General features: G+C 45.3%; 3 protein-coding genes across 29 annotated transcripts in view; 2 read left to right on the top strand and 1 right to left on the bottom strand.

Moving 5' to 3' along the window:
- Positions 1 to 21,330, top strand: part of THAP8 (THAP domain containing 8) — a 160,417-nt gene that overhangs the window by 114,422 nt on the left and 24,665 nt on the right. The gene's annotated exons all lie outside the window — the stretch shown is intronic.
- The window catches only part of WDR62 (WD repeat domain 62), a 54,262-nt gene that overhangs the window by 20,526 nt on the left and 12,406 nt on the right, over positions 1 to 21,330 (bottom strand). For 12 of the 27 annotated variants that reach the window (XR_014804767.1, XR_014804768.1, XR_014804765.1 and 9 more), the window contains 5 exon segments: positions 20,855 to 21,037; positions 18,258 to 18,418; positions 16,430 to 16,619; positions 4,993 to 5,130; positions 2,765 to 2,943 (listed from right to left, as the gene is read on the bottom strand). Coding sequence is in view for 9 of the 27 variants with exons in the window: in NM_001128461.1 (NP_001121933.1) it covers positions 2,765 to 2,943; positions 4,993 to 5,130; positions 16,430 to 16,619; positions 18,258 to 18,418; positions 20,855 to 21,037 (851 nt within the window). In the remaining 18 variants the exon portion in view is untranslated. 27 annotated transcript variants of the gene reach the window in all.
- CLIP3 (CAP-Gly domain containing linker protein 3) overlaps positions 96 to 21,330 on the top strand; it is a 62,416-nt gene continuing 41,181 nt past the window's right edge. Inside the window, exon 1 of the mRNA XM_084960683.1 lies at positions 96 to 243. The gene's annotated coding sequence lies outside the window, so the exon portion shown is untranslated. The remainder of the gene's footprint in view (positions 244 to 21,330) is intronic.

Genomic DNA, 21,330 nt, shown 5'->3' with positions numbered 1-21,330 from the left:
AAACCCGCAACCTCATGGTTCCTAGTCGGATTTGTTAACCACTGCGCCACGACGGGAACTCCCTTATTCTTTTTTTTTTAATCAATATATATCGCTTTCTTTTTCTTTTTTAGGGTTGCACCTGTGGCATATGGAAGTTCCCAGACTAGGTGTGGAATCAAAGAGCTGTAGTAACACAAGATCAAAGCTGCATCTGCGACCTATGCTGAAGCTTACGGCAATGCCAGATCCTTAACCCACTGAGCAAGGCCAGAGACTGAACCCACATCCTCATGGATACTAGTTGGGTTATTAACCCTCTGAGCCACCATGGGAACTCTTCTTTTTAACCTTTTTTTTGGCCACGTGCCCATGGCATTCGTAAATTCTTGGGTCAGGGATTGAACCTGCACCTTAGTAGTGATCTGAGCCATAGCAGTGACAACATCAGATCCTTAACCTGCTAGGCCACCAGAGAACTCCAAATTTCTCATCATCATCATCATTATTTTTTTGGCAGTACCCACAGCATATGAAAGTTTCCAGACCAAGGATCAAATCTGAGCTGCAGTTGTGACCTACGCCACAGTGTCACGGCTGCAGCAACACTTGATCCTTAACTCACTGTGCCTAGCTGGAAATTGAACCCATAGTACCATAAAGACAATGCTGGATTCCTAATCTGCCGCACCACAGTGGGAACTTCCAAATTTCTCGTTCTTTTTTTTTTCTTTTGCTTTTTAGGGCCAGATATGGAAAAAGTTCCCAGGCTAGGGGTTGAATTGGAGCTACAGCTGCCAGCCACAGCCACAGCTACAGCAATGCAGGATCTGAGCCGCATCTGCAACCTACACCACAACTCATGGCAACACCGGATCCTTAACCCACTGATCAAGGCCAGGGATCAAACCCACATCCTCATGGATACTAGTCAGAGTTATTTCTGCTGCACCACAACAGGAACTTCCCCAATTTCTCTTTCCTTTTTCCTTTCCTTTCCTTTTCTTTTTCCTTCCCTTCCCTTTCCCTTCCTTCCTTCCTTCCTTCGCTAGGGGTCGAATCGGAGCTGCAGCCGCTGGCCTACACCAGATCCTTAACCCACTGAACAAGGGCAAGGACCAAACCCGCAACCTCATGGTTCCTAGTCAGGAACTTTTACAAATTCCAGAATCGTATTAAAAACTAAATGCAGGAGTTCCCGTCGTGGCGCAGTGGTTAATGAATCCGACTATGGGTTCAATTTCCAGCTAGGCACAGCTCACGGCAACGCCGGATCATTAACCCACTGAGCAAGGGCAGGGACCGAACCCGCAACCTCATGGTTCCTAGTCGGATTCGTTAACCACTGTGCCACGACGGGAACTCCCCAATTTCTCATTCTTAAAGCATCTCATATTCAGACTTTCCTCACATTCTTTTTTCTCCCCATTTTTGGCGGCCTCTTGGCATATGACGTTCCCAGGCCAGGGATCAGATCCATGCCGTGCAGTCTCAACCTAAACTGGCAGCAATGCCAGATCTTTAACCCACTGTACCAGCAGAGGGATCGAATCCACCTCCCAGCATTCCTAAGACGCTCTTGAACATGTTGTGCCACAGTGGGAACTCCTTTCCTCACATTCTTGCCAAACAACATCAGAATACAGGTCATCCAAGGTTGAAATAAGAAACAGTAGTTCCTGTCATGATGCACCGGAAATGAATCCAACTAGTAACCATGAGGTTGCAGGTTTGATCCCTGGCCTCACTCAGTGGGTTAAGGATCTGTTGTTGCCGTGAGCTGTGGTGTAGGTTGCATGTGCGGCTCAGATCCTGCCTTGCTGTGGCTGTGGTATAGGCCAGTAACTATAGCTCCGATTAGACCCCTGGCCTGGGAACCTCCATATGCTGCGGGTGAGGCTCTAAAAAGCAAACAAAATGAAACAAAAAAACCAGTCATCCCAGCTCCTCCACTCTCCACCTGTGTGATCCTGGTCCAGCCACTCGGCCTCTCTCGCCTCAGCTAACCCATCTGAGAGTTGGGCTAACAATAGCACTTACATCAGCGGGTCAGTGACGGGATGAAATCAGTCCAGATACGCGGTACTGGAGGAGCCTGCTGTGCCCGTGAGAGCTCTCATTACCGTTTTCCTCATTCACAGGCAAGTGCTGTCAAGGGCAGCAGCCCCCTGACACAGGCGGTCTGCCTTATGCAGGGATTGACATCAAAACAGCTGCCACCATTTAACATACCACAAGTCGTCACAGAAAAAATCTGCACTCTGTCCCTCTTGGACGAGGCTGTATGACCACTTGGAGCCTGTCTTGCTGGTGCTGCGTGGTGCCCCTTTATAAGGCACACACTCTCCTGTGCCCCGGAACCCAGGCGGTCACGCAGGTCATTTGTCCCCTTACACCTGATCCCTGTGATAGGGCTCATGTTCTGTCAGCACTTATTGGGTCTGTCACATCTTGAAACCCTCCGCAGTGTGGTAAACGGCCTGAGCTCTCAAATGTCCCATCCTCTTGGCCCCTCTCCCCGGGCCACCAGGAACCCCGAGCTCCAGCTGGCATCTTCTCTGATGGTTCAGCAGTGCTCCTAGTACGTGGCTGAGAAGGTGTCACCCTGCCCTAGAGTCATGCTGGAAGCTTATGTTCCCAGGGGTGGCTGCCTACCAGACAGCTACTCACCCCCTCAATCCCAATGGGGAGCTGGAGGTGCCAAGGCCAGAGTTCCTCCCCACTGTTCCTAGAACCCAAGCCCAAGCTGGGAGGTGTTCACTACACACCGCCAGGGCCCACTTGCCTCAGATTTCCACTTCGGTCTCCTGAAGCCAAGTGCTGGCCATCAGGACTGACCTGCATGACTCGCACCCCAGCTTTCATGTCCACAGCCATCCCATTCTCACTCCCTCGGTCTGGAAAGTGTGACATGTCCTGCAGGTGCTGGATGTCACTCTCCACGTACACGACCTTCAGCAGGGTCTGCAGGAAGGAAAGGGTGAGGTCAGTGCTATGAAAGCCCCGAAGCACCTCTGCAATTCTGTCTCCTGAGAGCCAGTCTCCTATTCTTCAGCTGGAGTAACAAAATGCCAATTCTGACCTAGGAGCTTCACCACTCAGAATAAAAACTGTTTCCCAGCCTCCCTTCCATCTGGATAAAGCTGTGAATAAATTCTGGTCAATGAAATGTAAAGCAAGTAAAAATTTTTCTGCTTCCCTCCCACTGCCCTGCTGCCTGGAACTTGGATGTGATGACCAGAACTCCAGCAGCCATCCTGGAGCACAAGGACAAGGGCCATTTCTTCAAAATGGCAGCGTTGAGGGCTGGATTCCTCTTAGATCTCGAAGGGCTTCCTAGAGCCACCAAAACAGCCTGGACCGGTTACCTCTAGACTATTTTTGTTTGTTTGTTTCTTTTTAGGGCTGCACCCAAGGCATATGGAAGTTCTTAGGCTAGGGGTCAAATCAGAGCTACAGCTGCCAGCCTACGCCAGAGCCACAGCAACGAGGGATCCAAGCCGTGTCTGTGACCTACACCACAGCTCACGGCAACGCCAGATCATTAACCCACTGAGCAAGGCCAGGGATGGAACCCATGTCCTCATAGATACTAGTCGGATTCATTTCTGCTGCACCACAGGTAGAACTCCACCTCTAGACTATTTTTATGATTAGGAAAAATCCACCTTTTACCTCTTGCTATCGTATGGGATAGAAAACCCATTTTTCTATTGTATGCAGACCAACAGAACATGTACATCACAGGTGCAAAAGAGAAGACGGCAGCACGGGCTGGTGAGGGGAGCAGTAAAGAACTTCTACACACACTGTGCCCTAGGGGTCTTTTTCGTTCCAGCTACACTGACCTCTTTTAGGTTTTCCAACCCACCAAGCTCTTTTCAACCTCAAGGCCTTTGTCCCTTGGTATAAAACACTCTCCCCTCCCCTCTTCACTCCTCCCAGCCTCCGTATCTCAGTTCAGTTATCTCTCCCTCCAGGAGGCTGCCCCTAACGCCACAGATGAAAGCAGATGGCTGTTAACATATCCTAGTCACACCTTACAACCTCTCTCCTGGTGTTTATTATGCTTGTGGTTATAGCATAATTTGTGCAAGTGTTGGCTCACTGCCTGTCTCCCCAGACTAGACTGTAGATGCCACAGGAGCAGGGGAAGGATCTGTCTTAGTCACTGATGTGTCCCCAGCCAAGCAGCACAGCACCTAGCACTGACCTTACCGAGGATCTGCAGAACAATGAAGGCATGATTCAGATCTCGGCTGCTCAGAGAAGCTCCCTCACTGACCTAGCAATGCCAACCATTCCTTCTGCAAAGGTTTTCCCAGCAGCCTTTCATCACGGCTCTCTTTAGGCCCCTGTCAGCACCCCCACCCCAGACCTCACTGTGTGGCAGCTAGTTTGGCCCATCAGGTGCTCTCCCAGGGAGTTCTAACCAAGACAGGGGGAGCAATTTCATCTTTGTTAAGTATGTGCGGTTGCCTGGCATGGCTGTGTCCACACACAGCTAGAGAGCAGGAGCTGACTGGTAAAGAAAAGCAGAGAGGGAAGACGATGGTGCCTGGAAAGAAAGAGGGAGAGAAGAGTTCCCGTCGTGGCTCAGTGGTTAACGAATCCGACTAGGAACCATGAGGTTGCGGGTTCAGTCCCTGCCCTTGCTCAGTGGGTTAAGGATCTGGCGTTGCCGTGAGCTGTGGTGTAGGTTGCAGACGTGGCTCGGATCCCACTTTGCTGTGGCTGTGGTGTAGGCCGGCGGCTCAGCTCCAATTCGACCCCTAGCCTGGGAACCTCCATATGCCACAGGAATGGCCCTAGAAAAGGCAAAAAGACAGGGGAAAAAAAAAGAAAGAGGGAGAGAGAAAGAGAGGAGACAGAAAGTGACTTGCCCTCATTCCTGATTCCTGCCCCTAGTGAGGCCTAACACCAGGCTTCCCTAAAGCTCCCACCTGTCCGTGTACCCCAGCTTCAAGGAGGTCTTTGTCCTCCTAAAGCATGGTTCACCATGGAGTCACTCACGTCACTGAAGATGTTCTTCTGCCAGTGAGAGTCGGGGTTGCTGTCCAGGTTCCAGAAGCGGATGGTATTGTCTGAGGAACAAGTCAGAAAAGATCCTGATGGCAGACAAGCTCTCTGATCTTCAAACTCAGGATATACCTACGGTCCCCAGAGAACAAGGCAAAGGGCGATTCAACATAATCACTTCAACGACGGCACTACAATATACTATTGCATTTTGGTGAAAAAAAGTATAAACTGCCTTAGTATAATGCCTTACAAGAAAAAAAATGACACGAAATAATATATTACCCAAGCCTCATCTTCAGCCCAGGCTTTAAAACATCCCCACAAAACAATTCCTAAGGAAAATGGGCAGCTCAGTCAAAAATCACCATGCACAAAAGGAAGCAAGTTACCATGAGCAAGCAGCAGCAGAAACAACAGAGTCTAGCTTCAAATACTGGAATTATCCGACAGAATATAAAATAACTATGCTTAATATATTTGAAGAAATAACAGCACTTTGAGCCAATCAGAAACTATAAAAGAATAACCAAGCAGAACTGGAAAAGAACAAAATAGAACTACTTCTAGAAATGAAAAATAAAGCATATTAAAAACAAAAGATTTGACACAGCTGAAAAGAAAATTAAGTGAACTGCAAGACAGAACTAAAGACATCATTCAGAATGCAGCTCAGAGAGACAGAGAGAACGTATAAAGCAGGTATTCACTAGGAAGCACTAATGGCCAAATTTAGTAGCAGTTGAACTTGGGGGTGGGAGTTATCAAGCCATGGCGGAGGACATGGGCTTGGCAGAAAGGTCTGAAGGGGCTCGAGCAGTCAAGGCCCCGTGAACTCTCAAAACTAACCTGCCGGACTTCCTGCAGAACAAAGGCTCATAGTAAGGAGAAACTCCTGGGAATGGAAACAAAGCTGATCAGGATAGAGACAAGAGACAGAAAAGAAAGAGGAGGTACAGATAAAATTGGACGTAACACAAAAATAGGAACATAACAAGGAAGTTTCAGAAAGTAAGCTGCCTTTTTTTTTTTGGTCACACCTGGGCATATGCAGGTTCCTGGGCCAGGGATAGAATCTGAACCACAGCTGCGACCTGTGCCACAGCTGTGGCAACACCAGATCCTTAACCCACTGTGCTGAGCCAGGGATCAAACCTGTGCCTCTGCATTGACCTGAGCAGCTGCAGTTGGGTCCTTAACCCATGGTGCCACAGCAGGAACTCCTGCCATTTTTTTTGGGGGGGGGGTCTATTTAGGGCCATAGCCCTGGCATATGTAGGCTAGGAGTCTAATCAGAGCTGTATCCATTGGCCTACACCACAGCCACAGCAACACCAGATTCGAGCCGTGTCTATGACCTATACCACAGCTCACAGCAATGCCGGATCCTTAACCCACTGAGCCAGGCCAGGGATCAAACCTGCATCCTCATGGATACTAGTCAGATTCATTTCCACTAAGCCACAATGAGCGCTCCTGCCATATTTTTTAAATAAACAAACAAAAATCATAGAAGACAGAGTTCTTTCTTGGGAAGTTAGCTGCCCTGAACCACACCAACTTCTAAAAATTCAGAAAAACCAGTAACACAAAAAATGAACAACAAAAAAGCGATCAAGGCCAAGCCCCAAAGTTACTCATTAAAATAAAAGAAAAAAAAAAAAAAAGGAAAAGAAAAAAAAGCACACTGGAACACATAAAAATTATAATTTCTATTTTAAAATAAGCTAAAAGACATTAACAAAGTGATTTAAGACATGAAAAGCAACTTAAATCATAATTAGAAAAACCCAAGAGTTCCTCAGTGGCTCAGGTTAAAGACCTGGTGTCGTCACTACTGTGGCTCAGGTTGTTACTGTGGCACCAGTTTGATTCCCTGGCCTAGGAACTTCCATATGCTGCAAGTGCGGCCAAAAAGAAAAAAAAATTAGGAAAACCCAGAGATTAGATGACAGAATTCAAAGTTAAAAATAAATGAAGAAATCATTCAGAAATAAAGGCCAAATTAAAAACCCAAGACTAAATAAACACAAAAGATAAGGCATTAATGCATAAAACTGGGGGGGAGGGGCACACCTGGAGCAGGCAGAAGTTTCTGGGTCAGGAATCAACTTGAGCCACAGCAGTGACAATGCCATATCCTTAATCACTAGGCCACCAAGGAACTTCTTAAGGAGGAAATTATTAAAAATCAAAAAGAAATGATGAAAGAGCTAATAGGATTGGAGGAAAAGTGGCAAATATTGAAGCTAGGCAGAGAAGTTCCAAGTTTCTATACAGATGATAGAAATCCCTGAAGAAAAGCAAATCAAGGGAACAGAAAAAAAAAATACTAAAATCTGTAATTCAAGAATATATATACTATAGGAGTTCCCGTTGTGGCTCAGTGGTTAACGAATCTGACTAGGAACCATGAGGTTGCGGGCTCGATCCTTGGCCTTGCTCAGTGGGTTGAGGATCCGGCGTTGCTGTGAGCTGTGGTGTAGGTTGAAGAAAAGGCTCGGATCCCACGTTGCTGTGGCTCTGGCATAGGCCGGTGGCTACAGCTCCGATTTGACTCCTAGCCTGGGACCCTCTGTATGCTGTGGGAGCGGCCCAAGAAATGGCAAAAAGACAAAAAAAAAAGAAAAAAAAAAAAAAGAAAAGACAAGAATATATATACTATAAATGGAGTTCCTGTCATGGCTCAGTGGTAATGAACCTGACTGGTATCCATGAGGATGTGGGTTCGATCCCTGGCCTTGTTCAGGGAGTTAAGGATCTGGCGTTGCCGTGAGCTGTGGTGGAGGTTGCAGATGTGGCTCGGATCACACATTGTTGTAGCTGTGGTATAGGCCAGCAGCTAAAGCTCCGATTTGACCCCTAGTTTGGGAACTTCCATATGCCACAGGTATAGCCCTAAAAAGAAAAAAAAAAAAAAGGAATATATATACTATACAAACCAATATGAAGACAAAATTTCAGCAACATTACTAAGCTTAAAAAGAAAAAAGTCAGAGTTCCCATCGTGGCTCAGTGGAAACAAATCCGACTAGCATCCTTGAGGATGTGGGTTTTCCATCCCTGGCCTCGCTCAGTGGGTTAAAGATCCAGCATTGCTGTGGCTGTGGCTGTGGCTGGCGGCTACAGCTCTGATTCTGCTCCTAGCTGGGAACTTCCATATGCTGCAAGTGAGGCTCTAAGAAGACAAAAAAAAAAAAAAAAAAAAAAAATGTCCTTTGGGCTTCTAGGCAAAAACTGCAAGTCACTTAAAAGGAAAAGAAAGATACCAGACATTTCAATAACCATTAAGAAAAAGGAGTAACATATTTAATATAGACAAGGAAAGAAAATGTGAGCTAAGCACTTTCTATCCAGCAAAAGTTGACTTTCAAATAAAAAGGGTACTAACAACATTCAACCCAGGAAATATTGTTCTCAGTTATCAACAGGACAGTACTGTGATCAACACGCAAAAACTCAGGAAATAATGCTCCCATGACTTATTCTTGAAAAATTTCCTAAGGAATAAGCATTAGATAACAACTAGAGGAGTGCCCATTGTGGCTCAGTGGGTTGAGAAACCAAAACAGTATCCAGGAGGATGCAGTTCAATCCCTGGCCTCCCTCAGTGGGTTAGGATCTGGCATTGCTATAGCTGTGTTGTAGGTTGCAGGTGCAGCTCTGATTCCAACCCCTAGTCCAGGAACTGCCATATGCCATAGGTGCAGCCGTGAAAAGAAAAAAAAAAGATAATAACTAGAGAGATGCCAACATGAGGATTAAATATATAGTTACTTGTAAAATTAAGAATAAAAACAAAGGAAAGTCAAGTCACATCAATGAAAATAAAACAGCATAGGGAACTCCAAAAAGCTGTCTATGCAAAGTTTTTTTTTAGGGCCATACCCACGGCACATGGAAGTTCCCAGGCTAAGGTCTAACTGGAGCTACAGCTGCCAGCCTATGCCTCAGCCACAGCAACGTGAGATCTGAGCCATGTCTGTGACCTACACACAGCTCACAGCAATGCCGGATCTTTAACCCACTGAACGAGGCCAGCGATCAAACCCTCGTCCTCATGGATATTAGTTGGGTCCAATACTGCTGAGTCAGGATGGGAACTCCATGTCAATGAAAACTTAGGCTGGTATAAACTATCAAAATCAACTTTTTCAGAACTCTGGAATCTCACTTACATCAAACAAAGGAGGGCTTAATGAAGAAAAAAGTTGCTGAGTTTTGACAACCAAGGACACGGCTATCAAATCACTAGCTGACTTGTGATGGAACATGATGAAGGATAACATGAGAAAAAGAATACACACACACACACACACACGTATGTATAACTGGGTCATTTTGCTGTACAGCAAAAATTGACAGAATATTGTAAATCAACTATAATAAAAAATTTTTAAAAATCACTAGCTGAACACTAAGATAATGGAATAGAGACTTCTGTGAACATACATGAAAAAGAATACAATCTTCAAAAGCACAGTTCCGAAAAGTCATTAAACAATTACAACACACAACAACAACCCTTGGGGAGAAGGAGAATTTGATTTCCAGAGTTACACATTTTTTTAAAAAAATGTTATTTATTTACTCATGTATTTTTTCCAAATGCACCCAAGGTTGAATCTGAGCCAGAGCTGGGACCTACATCACCAGCTGCAGCATGCCAGTTCCTTAACCCACTGCACTGGGCTGGGGAGTGAACCTGCACCTCTGCAGTTACCTGAGCCACTGCAGTCATATCCTTAAACCTACAGCACAAGAGCAGAAACTACTAAATCAACTGTTTTTTTTTTTTCCTCCCAGGTCTTTTTGTCTTTTTAGGGATGTACCTGTGGCATATGGAGGTTCCCAGGCTAGGGGTCGAATCAGAGCTGTAGCCGCTGGCCTACACCACAGCCACAGCAATGCCAGATCTGAGCCAAGTCTGTGACCTACACCACAGCTCATGGCAACGCTGGATCCTTAACCCACTGAGCAAGGCCAGGGATCGAACCCGAAACCTCATGGTTCCTAGTCGGATTTGTTTCTGCTGCACCACAATGGGAACTCCAAAATCAACTGTTTTAAATAGGATAAAAAAGATCAAAGAAATTGTGGACAAAGAACTAAAGGAAACCAAGAGAATGATGTCTCACCAAATAGGGACTATAAATAAAGAGACAAATTATAAAATAGAACCAAATAGAAACCTGGAGCTGAAGAGTAGAATAAGTAAAATAAAACATTCATTAGAGTTCAAAAGCAAATTTGACAGGCAAAAGAAAAGAATCAGTGAAGCTGAAAATAGGTCAACTGAAATTACTTAGTCTAAGGATCCAAAAGATAAAGGAAAATGAATACAGCCCAAGGGACCTATGGAATAGCCTAGAGAATACCAACATAGACATTATAGAAGTACTAGAAAGAAAGGACAGAGGGAAAAGAGCGGAAAAATATTTGAAAAAATAACAGCCAAAAACTTCCCAATTTTTTTTTTTTTTTTTTTTTGTCTTTTGTCTCTCTTTTTTGTTGTTGTTGTTGTTGCTATTTCTTGGGGCGCTCCTGCGGCATATGGAGGTTCCCAGGATAGGGGCTGAATCGGAGCTGTAGCCACCGGCCTACACCAGAGCCACAGCAACGCGGGATCCGAGCTGCATCTGCAACCTACACCACAGCTCACGGCAACGTCGGATTGTTAACCCACTGAGCAAGGGCAGGGACCGAACCCGCAACCTCATGGTTCCTAGTCGGATTCGTTAACCACTGTGCCACAACGGGAACTCCAACTTCTCAAATTTGATAAAAGATATAAATCAACACATTTAAAAAACTTAAAAAATTTTGAGTAGGATAAACAAACTAAAAGAGATGTACACTGGGAGTTACCATCGTGGCTCAGTAGTTAACTAACCCAACTAGCATCCATGAGGATGTGGGTTCGATCCCTGGCCTCGCTCACTGGGTTAAGGACCCTGCATTGCTGTGGCTGTGGTGTAGGCCCGCAGCTGCAGCTCCAATTCGACCCCTAGTCTGAAAAGAAAAACAAAGAATTCTATATCAAGCAAAAGAATCCTTCAAAATGGAAAAATTGGGTGTTCTCTTGTGGTGCAGCAGGTTAAGGATCTGATGTCACTACAGCAGCTTGTGTTGAGGCTGTGGCATGGGTTCAATCCCTGGCCCAGAACGGGCACGGTCATAGGAAAAAAACAGAAAACTTGGAAGAACTCACATATAACAAAAGTTGAGGGAATTTGTGCCCAGTAGACCTGCCCTATGAGAAATGCTAAGAGAGTCCTTTCGGGTTAAGTCAGTCAAAGGACATTAGACACTAACCTGAAGTCATATGAAGAAATAATGAACACTGGTAAAGGTAGCTATATAAATAAATAAAAAAGCCAGTATTATCATATTTTGGGTTTGTAACTCCTTTTTCTTTTCCTATATGATTTAAAAGACAAAGGCAAAGACAATAATTAAACATCAATGTTAATGAGAATACACTGCATAAAGATATAATTTGTGACAATAACAACATAGAGGAGGGGGACAGAACTATATAAGGGGTAGAATGTTTATATACTATTGAAGCTAAGTTGGTATTACTTCAAACTAATTTGTTAAAAATTTAACATGAGGAGTTCCCTAGTGGCCTAGTGGTTAAGAAGTTGGCATCACTGCTGTGGCTTGGATTCAATGCCTGGCCCAGCAATTCCTGCACATTGCAGGCACGGCCAAAAAAAAAAAAAAAAAAAAAAGTCACCTGTAATCCTCCAGTAAGAAAATAACTTTAAAATATACAGAAGAGGAAATCAGAAGGAAATCAAAATGAGACATTTCCAAAAAAAATCAATTACATGGAGTTCCTGCCATGGTGCAGTGGGTTAAGAATCTGACTGTAGCGGATGGGGCTCCTGTGGAGGTGCAGGTTGGAAGCCCAGTGCAGTGGATTAATGGATCTGGTGTTCAACACCTGGCCCAGGAACTTCCATATGCTGCGGGTCTGGCCATAAAAAACATAATAAAATAAAGAAAATCTCAAATCAATTAACTTCTCACCTGAAGGAACTAGAAAACAAAGAGCAAACTAAACCAAAAACTAGCAGAAGGAAGGAAATAATAAAAAGTATAACAGAGATAAACAGTCTTTTCTGAAGAAATGGAAAAGCTGATCCTAAAATTTATATAGAATTGAAAGGGATCCCCATATAGCCAAATCAAATTACTACGAAGCTAGAGTAATCGAAACAATGTGGTACTGGCGTAAAGATAGACATGTGTGAATAAAATAAAACTGTAATTAACCCATACACCCATGGTCAGCTGATTTTCAACAAGGATGCCAAGATCACCCAATGGGGTAATAGTCTGCTCAACCAGTGCTGCTGGAACCATCTATCCATGAGCAAAACAATGAAGTTAGACCCTTACTTTCACACCATATACAAAAATTAGAGGATAAATACCTAAGTGGAAAAGCTAAAATTCTAAAACTTTTAGAAGAAAACATAAGGGTAAATCTTTGTGACCATGAACGTGGTGATTTTTGGGGGAGGGGGTGTTTTGACTGCACCAGTGGCATGTGGATGTTTCCAGGCCAGGGATCGAAGCCACACCACAGCAGCGACCCAAGCTGCTGCAGTGACAACGCCAGACTTAACAAGCTGTGCCACAAGGGAACTCCTGGAAATGTTTTTTTAGGTATGACACCAAAGGCACAAGGAACAAAGCAAAAAACAGAGAAATTAGACTTCATTAAATTAAAAACCTGTGTTCCTCAAAGGTCACCATCAAGAAAGACATAAAGAACAGGAGAAAATATTTACAAACCATATATTTACAAAAAATATTTACAAACCATACCAAACTAGTATTCAGAACATAAAAGAACTCTTACAACTCAAAAGCAAAAAGACAAATAACTAAGAAATGGGCAAGGAGGTGTTCCCCTTGTGGCTCAGCAGAAACGAATCTGACTAGTATCCATGCAGACACAGGTTGGATCCCTGGCCTTGATCAATGGGTTAAGGATCCGGCGTTGCTGTGAGCTGTAGTGTAGATCGCAGACGCAGCTCAGATCTGACATGCTGTGGCTGTGGCATAGGCCAGTGGCTACAGCTCCAATTCGACCCCTAGCCTGGGAACCTCCATATGCTGTGGGTGCAGCCCTGAAAAACAAACAAACAAAAAAAAAAGAAATGGCAAAAATTTTACATAGACATTTCTCCAAAGAGGATACAAATGACCAACAAGCACATGAAAAGAGGCTCAAAATCATTAATCAATAGGGAAATACAAGTCAAAATCGCAATATCGTACTGTCCTGCAAATACTAAGATAGCTATAACTTTTAAAAAAACCAAAGAGAGGAGTTCCTGTCGTGGCGCAGTGGTTAACGAATCCGACTAGGAACCATGAGGTTGCGGGTTTGGTCCCTGCCCTTGCTCAGTGGGTTAAGGATCCGGCGTTGCCGTGAGCTGTGGTGTAGGTTGCAGATGCAGCTCGGATCCCGCATTGCTGTAGCTCTGGTGTAGGCCGGTGGCTACAGCTCCGATTAGACCCCTATCCTGGGAACCTCCATATGCCGCAGGAGCGGCCCAAAGAAATAGCAAAAAGACAAAAAAAAAAAAAAAAAAACCAAAGAGAAAAATAACCAGTGTTGTCAAGGATGCAGAGAAACTGGAATTTTCATACATTGCTGATGGGAACGTAAAATGGGGCAGCTACCATGGAAAAGCCTGGTAGTGGTTTCTCGAAAAGTTAAACATAGAATTACCACATGACCCAGTAATTCCACTCCTGGGTATACACCCAAAAGAAATGAAAACAGATGTTCAAACAAAGCTTGTACATGAATGTTCACAACAGCACTATTCACAATAGTCACAAGTTTATTTTGGCTATTATGAATAGAAAATAAACCAAAAGGAAATAATTGAAATGTCCATCAACTGATGAATCATAACAAAATGTATTATCCATACAATGGAATAGTATCATTCAAACTTAAAAAAGAGCAAAGTACTCAAACATGCTACAACAGAAATGCATCTTGAAAACACGTTAAATGAAGGAAGCCTGACGCAAGATCCATAAGTCTGTGATTCCATCTATACGAAATATTCCAAACAGGCAAACCCATAGCAACAGAAAAGATATCAGCTGTTGCTATGGGTTGGGGACAGCTAATGGGGACAGTGGAAATGGAGAGTGACTACTTAAAAGGTACAGAATTTCCTTTTGGGGTGATGAAAAAATTCTAGAACCAGATAGGAGTGATGGTTGCACCAACACTGTGAATGTACTAAAGGACATTGAATTGTACATTTAAAATGACATAAATGGTAAATTTTATGTGTATTTTACCATAATATGTATGTACACTTATACGCTCCTCAAATAAATGGGGTCAAAAAGGAGAGAATATAGTATATAATAGCTATATGATCAGATCATATAGATACAGTAGAATTATTTTAAAAATTGGGGAAAAATGGAGAGCACATATGGACAAAAATTGCTTTAACTGTTTTCAGTATTGAATTATTCTTGGACTGCTGTATTATAACGTCAGAACAAGGAAATGATTAACTTTGTCTTTGAGAACTAGGATTCTGGAAGGCCCAATCCAATAGCTATGAGCATCCCCAGCACCCAGACTGTGATTTTGAAATAACAATTCAAACTGAAAAAACAAAACAAAACAAAAAACCAGGACCTCTTGAAGAAATGGCTGATTCCAGGTCTGGGCCAGGAAATGTACAAGATGAGGCCAGAACACCTCATCATCCCAGAGGGCAAGGCAGCCGTCAAAGACCACTGGGGTCATGTCCAAAGGACCCAGGAGCCAACCTGAAGAGGCTTCCACTGGTTCAAGATGGGACAATTTGAGCTCCAATAATGTTCATAATTGCAATGGATTAAGATATAGCCAATATATTAAATATATGAATTTATAATGATAATAAATAAAAACAACTAGTTACCTTTAGAGGACAGGGAACCAATTCATTATCTTGAAAACTGGTAATTAAAGGGAAAGAATCAAGCACTTATCCTGCCTTTCCTATAGGAAGTGTACCACTGGGTGACCAAATGGTAGATGAGGGGAAGTTTCTCTTCATATAAGAAGTCCAACTAATAAAAAGAAATGATAGAATTAGAATATCACCATATTGCAACCCCTGATGAATAAACGGATCTAGGCACTGAGTGTCAACAGCTGCTAACAATATCAATAAACTACATTTCTTTTTTGTGGTTTCCTAAATCTTCATTTTATTTTTTAAAAATATGAAGGCTAGAGAAAGACAGGACATTGGAGTAACAGAAAAAGACAACATGGGGAAGAGACAATTCTTAAATCCATATTGGCCGAGAACTTTCCAGAACTGATAAAAAGATCTATCCACAGATCCTTTTGTTGAGAATACATATATATACATATAAATAACAGGCAGATGCCAAGAAAATGAACTGGGAAAAAAAAAAAAACACACACATAATAAACTGGTAACAAAAGTGAGGGTGAAAGAGAGAAGAAGATTAGGTGGGGGAGGTGATCAAAACAGACTAGACTTATCTAATATTCCACCTTTTTTTCAGGGAGAATATGTTTATGTATAAGTTTTTAAAGTTAACAAACAGTCTTGTTAAGTGAGAAAAGTGCCGGCAACAGAAATAGCAGATCCACAAAGGCAGATGTATTCAAGCAAAGGGCAGACTAATGCCAATTCAAAAGAATACAGTTATTTCTCATAATCCTGAACTGGGCCACTGAAAACAGCTTCTCTAGGACAAACATTCCAAGTGACAAGAAATTTTCAGAAAATTTTTTTTCTGTAAAGTAGAATACCAATACAATTCTTCCTCTACCAGTTGCCTTATCTGCAATAAGTACTTAGAACCGCTTTAGAGAATGAAAAATCCCCACAGATTCATTCTCAGAAAATAAAGACTTTTTCAACACTTAAAATGAACTACACAAATGACCTTGACAGAAAGCTCCCTGAAGTCCACGTGTTCCTGCTGTGGGACCTTTGCTCTTGCTGTACCCCCTGTCGGGGACATGCCCCACTCCCCACTTTCTGCAGGTCTCCACTGCAATGTCATGTCCTCAGAGAGGCTTTCTGTGGCCACTCTCCCTTCTGGAACAGCCCCCTTGACCCCCTTCCCCCAGGTGGCTTTGGGTTTCTTCACAGAGTTATTGCACTTGGCATGTTCTATACTGACGTGCTTACAGATCTATTCTGCCACCCAGTTACACGCTCCAGGAGTGCAGGACCTGTGTCAGCTTCCTGCCCAGCTGTGTCCCCAGTACCTAGAACAGACCCTGGCACATAGTAAGGGGCCATGAGTATCTTTGGCAGGTATGGCTGAACGGGTTCCCTAAACTCTGCAGAAGCTTCCAGATGAAGCTGAGCCAGGGTGGGGGAGGGAGGAAGGGGCTCACCTCCACGTTCCAGACGTAGGAGCTGTGGAAGAGCTCCGACCACATCTTGCCTACTTTGTTGATGTCTTTGACATCCCAGATGTAGATGCTGTGGTCCTTATACACACAGGAGAGCCACTGGTGGTTGGGGTCGAAGGTCAGCGCCACTGTATCCGGGTAGACAGCTTCCGCCTTCCTATGGAAGAGGAAGCTAACAGGGCCACATGAGTCATCAATCACCATCAATGCTACTGTGAGTAGTGACAGCTGCCTCTGGTGACACTTGAGCTGCCTCCTATCTGGAAATGCCATTTCTTATATTTGTGGTGACACATCTCTTCTGCTCCAACTCCACTTCTCCCTCCTCCATCTTCTTCCTCTGCTTTGCTTTGCTTCTAAAACAGAGATTATAAACCAGAAGCCTCTGCCTGGCTTCCAAGAGGGTCTGAATTTTTGACTCCTGTTAACATTTCTTTCCCTTCACTTCACCTGGCCCAAGTGCCATCCTCTCTCTCTGAGTATAAAAGGATGATGGGCATGAAGCTCAGGCCTTCCCTCTCGGCCTCACCAACACATGATCAAAATTCCCTGTGCATGGAGTTCCCGTTGTGGCTCAGCGGTTAATGAACCTAATTAGCATTCATGAGGATGCAGGTTCGATCCCTGGTCTCACTCAGTGGGTTAAGGATCTGGCGTTGCTGTGAAGTGTGGTGCAGGTCACAGATGCGGCTTAGGGCCTGGGTTGCCGTGGCTGTGGCATAGGCTGGCGGCTACAGCTCTGATTGGATCCCTAGCCTGGGAACCTCCATATGCTGCAGGTGCAGCCCTAAAAAGACAAAAAAAAAAAAAAAAAAAAAAAAAAATTCCCTGTGCAAGGGGCTGGGGAGCCTTCCCCTAGCTTGAGGTCTTCCTACCAAGACTATGGTTTACTGAGCACTTACTGTGTGCCAGGCTGAGAGCTTTAGCCACACGGAATTCCCATGAGAGGTGGTACTACACTGTACAGATGGGGAAAGTGAAGCACTGGTTGATACACTGCGCTACCTGAGGCCACATGGCACACAGCGGAAGGTGGCAGAGCTGGGCACCCTGACCACTCCAACACATCACCGTCTGTGGGCTGCTTACCCACCTTCTCTTCCCTTTGTGATATCTAGTCACCCCTTCCATGCCCTCTCTTAGAAAAGGCACACCCAGGAAGTAGTGTCTAGCAGTCTATGAAGAGGCAGCCCCAGGCACCCTTTACCCCCAGGTTAGGTAGCCCCCCTGCCCTAGAACAGACTTAGAACAAAGAGGGAGGTCCACCAGAGCTCAGCCCTTCCACTGGCTCTCACGCCACCAGAGACATCTACTACGCAAGGCCTGACCGTGTAACACCGGTGCCTGAAGCCCTAGAGGCTGCCTACTGACCTCAGCCTCCTGCTTGTCTCCTTCCATCCTCCATGGCACACTGGGCTCCAGCCACTCAGCCCCTTGCTGTTCCCGTGACATGCTGAGCCCAGTGTGCTGTCCCCCTAAAGCCTTTACGCCAGTTGTTAGGACCCAGCCAGCTTCTTCTGGCCAGAGAGGGCCCCATGGCCACCCAGTCAACATAGCCCCATCCCTCAGATGCTCTCCTTCTTGAGTCCCTGCTTTATTTCAGCAAAGCATCTATGACTGTTCGAAATGCTATTGTTTAGCATTGAGCACCCTCACTAGATTTCACTTGAAGAGATTCTACTGCCTCGTTAGAGCCTGTATCCTGCTTCCAGCTTCAGGCTAGCCAATCGGTCAGTGGTTCTGGAAGCCTGGATGGATGCCACGGATGGCTCTCTGGGTAGACCCCTCTCCCTCCCCCACTGGGTAGTACCTGGGCTCCAGCCCCTGGGCCACATCCACCCCGAGGTAGTGTGGCTTGGGCAGGTTGGCGAGGTAGTGCAGGCTGTGGGCTTGGAAGATGCGGACTATCCCGTCTGTGCAGCCACAGAAAATGAGCTCCTGGCTGACACAGAGGCAGGAAGACAAGGAGACCTGTGGGCACAAAGGGGACCAAAGTGGATTTGGTGCTTTGTGTGGCCTGGTTCAGGGATAAGGGGGCGGGCAGAACAGCCTTGGGCCTCCAGAGAAGCCTTATAGTTTTGGGGTCTAAAAAGCCCATTTTTTGCAAATTTTAAGATTTTGGGTGGGTGGGGTCTTTTTGTTTGTTTGTTTGTTTGTCTTTTTAGGGCTGCATCCATGGCGTATGGAGGTTCCCAGGCTAGGGGTCTAATCGGAGCTTCAGCTACGGGCTTACACCACAGCCACAGTCACAGCCACGCCAGATCCAAGCTGCGTCTGCGACCTGCACCACCACTTGTGGCAGTGCCGGATCGTGAACTCAATGAGTGAGGCCAGGGATCGAACCTGTGTCCTCATAGAAACTAGTCCAATTCGTTTTGGTTGAGCCACCATGGGAACTCCGCAAACTTTACGATTTTTGAAATCAGGATATAGTGCACAGTCACTAGTGAATGGAAGGTGGCAGCAAGATAGAGCTGTCAATACTACAGAGGAATTCAGCTGTGTGTGGAAAATATCACCTCAGTTGACTATGACATCAAAGAGGTCACTTGCAGTAATACTGCTGAATTTTAGGCTTAAATTATATCCCCTATTGCTTATAAATAACTTCATAGAGATTATACTTCAAAGCAGTATAATAAATAAGGGAGTTCTCTTGTGGTGTAGCGGGTTAAGGGTTGGGCATTGTCACTGCAGCAGCTCAGGTTGCTGCTATGGCATGGGTTTGATCCTTGGCCTGGGAACTTGAACATGCTGAGGGGGGCAGGAAAAAACAGAAAGGCAGTATAGCAAAGTTATTATACACAGAAAGAACTATCTATCCTACCAGGGCATGCAGCTAGAAGGAGCACAGAGTGCCAGACATCTAGATACAACTTAGAGGAGTTTTTCCAAAAATAAAGGGACTTAGTTTACATCATTTAAGACAACAGCTCAGGGGCTAAACATCTATCTATCCAAAATTTCTCACTTGCTTAGAAGTTGCATGAGTTCTGAAGTTTCTGTGGCCTGCTGGGCCACAGAAGAATCCAGCACTGCAACAGCTGTGGCACAGGTCTCAACTGCAGCATAGGTTCAATCCTCGGCCTGGGAACTTCCACATGCCTTGAGTGCAGCCAAAAAAGGCTGCACGAGAGGATTCAAATGAGAAAAAGAAATGATGTTCAACCAATTAGGAAAGACAGATAAAACTCAGAATTCTTCCCCACACTGGATGCCATGCCATTAACCCCAAAGCTGAGCTCTGGAGGGGCATGACAAAAGCAGATATAAAACAAGGGGGGAAACTGTGAAGTTCCTGCTAGGAGTCAGACAGGCATCCAGTCCTGGGTTGGGAGATAGCCTGGACTCAAACCTTGCAGATCCTGGAGTTCCCGCCGTGGCTCAGTGGTTAACGAACCCGACTGGTATCCATGAGGACATGGGTTTGATCCCTGGCCTTGTTCAGTGGGTAAAGGATCCAGCATTGCCATGACCTCTGGTGTAGGATGCAGACACTGCTCAGATCCCATGTTGCTGTGAGCTGTGGTGTAGGCCGGCAGCTATAGCTCTGATTCAACCCCTAGACTAGGAACCTCCATATACTGTGGTGCAGCCCTAAAAAGATAAAAGTTAAAAAAAAAAAAAAGGAGTTCCGTCGTGGTGCAGTGGTTAACGAATCCGACTAGGAACCATGAGGTTGCGGGTTCGGTCCCTGCCCTTGCTCAGTGGGTTGACGATCCGGCGTTGCCGTGAGCTGTGGTGTAAGTCACAGACGTGGCTCAGATCCTGTATTGCTGTGGCTCTGGCGTAGGCCAGCAGCTACAGCTCCGATTGGACCCTTAGCCTGGGAACCTCCATATGCCGCTGGAGTGCCCAAGAAATGGCAAAAAGGCAAAAAAAAAAAAAAAAACAAACAAACAAACCCTCAAACCTTCAGATCCTGAAGAAAAGTAGATCTACAGTTTAGTGACTTATCTTTTAGTTTAAAACCTTATGTATTTTGTATAGTATTTGACTATAAAAATAATATAAAAATTATTAAATCAATGATACCTTAGATTGGAAAAAAAAAAAAAAGTGGTCCTCCCACCAGCCAAGAGTGTTCAGTGAAGAAAAGAAATGTGAACTGGATCAAACAGTGACAGGAAAGCACTTGTTACCGTGATGTGGTACCAGGCACTGTGCTAAGTGCCACATGTGTATTATCTCAAGTGACTGCCATCAACTCTGTGAGGTGGGCGGCATTGTTCCGTCTTACAGATGGGAAAACTAAGGCTCAGAGAGGGAAAGTCACACGAGCAGAGCAAGAAGCCAGACCCATGCAGGTCACTGCATGGTGACCAACTGCCATGCAGGGCACTGCTGAGTGTCCCTGGAGTCACACGTCATGGCAAGTGCTGATGGCAGAGAGGGAGGCTGTGGTACCTTCAGGTTGATCCACTTCTCCAGCACCCTCTTCTCGTTGAACTGGCAGAGGAGGCCCGAGTAGGACACACAGAAGGTACTGCCTGCCATCTGGCCCCGGCCACACGCCACACCACAGAAGACGTTGTCGTGCAGCTCACCCAGGATGCCTGAGCGCCCCACGAGGGGCACCGTGCCCGTCACCTGGGGGCAAAGCAGGGCCCAGTGAGACACCATCCCATGGCCTAGCCCCCAGCAAGGTCCTAATGGGCTTCTCATGACCAGTGGATATAACACAGCCCAAGAGAAGGCTAAGGAACTCCTCCCAATGGAGGAGGGAAAGACAAATGGAACACACACTTCTGGGCAGAGGCTGGAGGCAGCAGGCCAGGAACAGGGTCTGATGCCAGGGACCGGCAGGGGAGAAGAGGGTGCCCAGCAGGGCCTGCCAGTCAGCCAGCACCTGGAGAGCAGGCCCAGAAGCAGAAGGCAGACCC

This window comes from Sus scrofa, chromosome 6, assembly GCF_054392235.1.
Source record: "Sus scrofa isolate SSC_HxYL_T2T_F1_AM1 chromosome 6, Sscrofa_HxYL_maternal_Yorkshire_Landrace_v2.0, whole genome shotgun sequence".
In the NCBI taxonomy this organism is placed as follows: Eukaryota; Metazoa; Chordata; class Mammalia; order Artiodactyla; family Suidae; genus Sus; species Sus scrofa.
The sequence above is the reverse complement of the archived record's forward strand: the minus strand, read 5'-3'. Positions and strand labels throughout refer to the sequence as shown.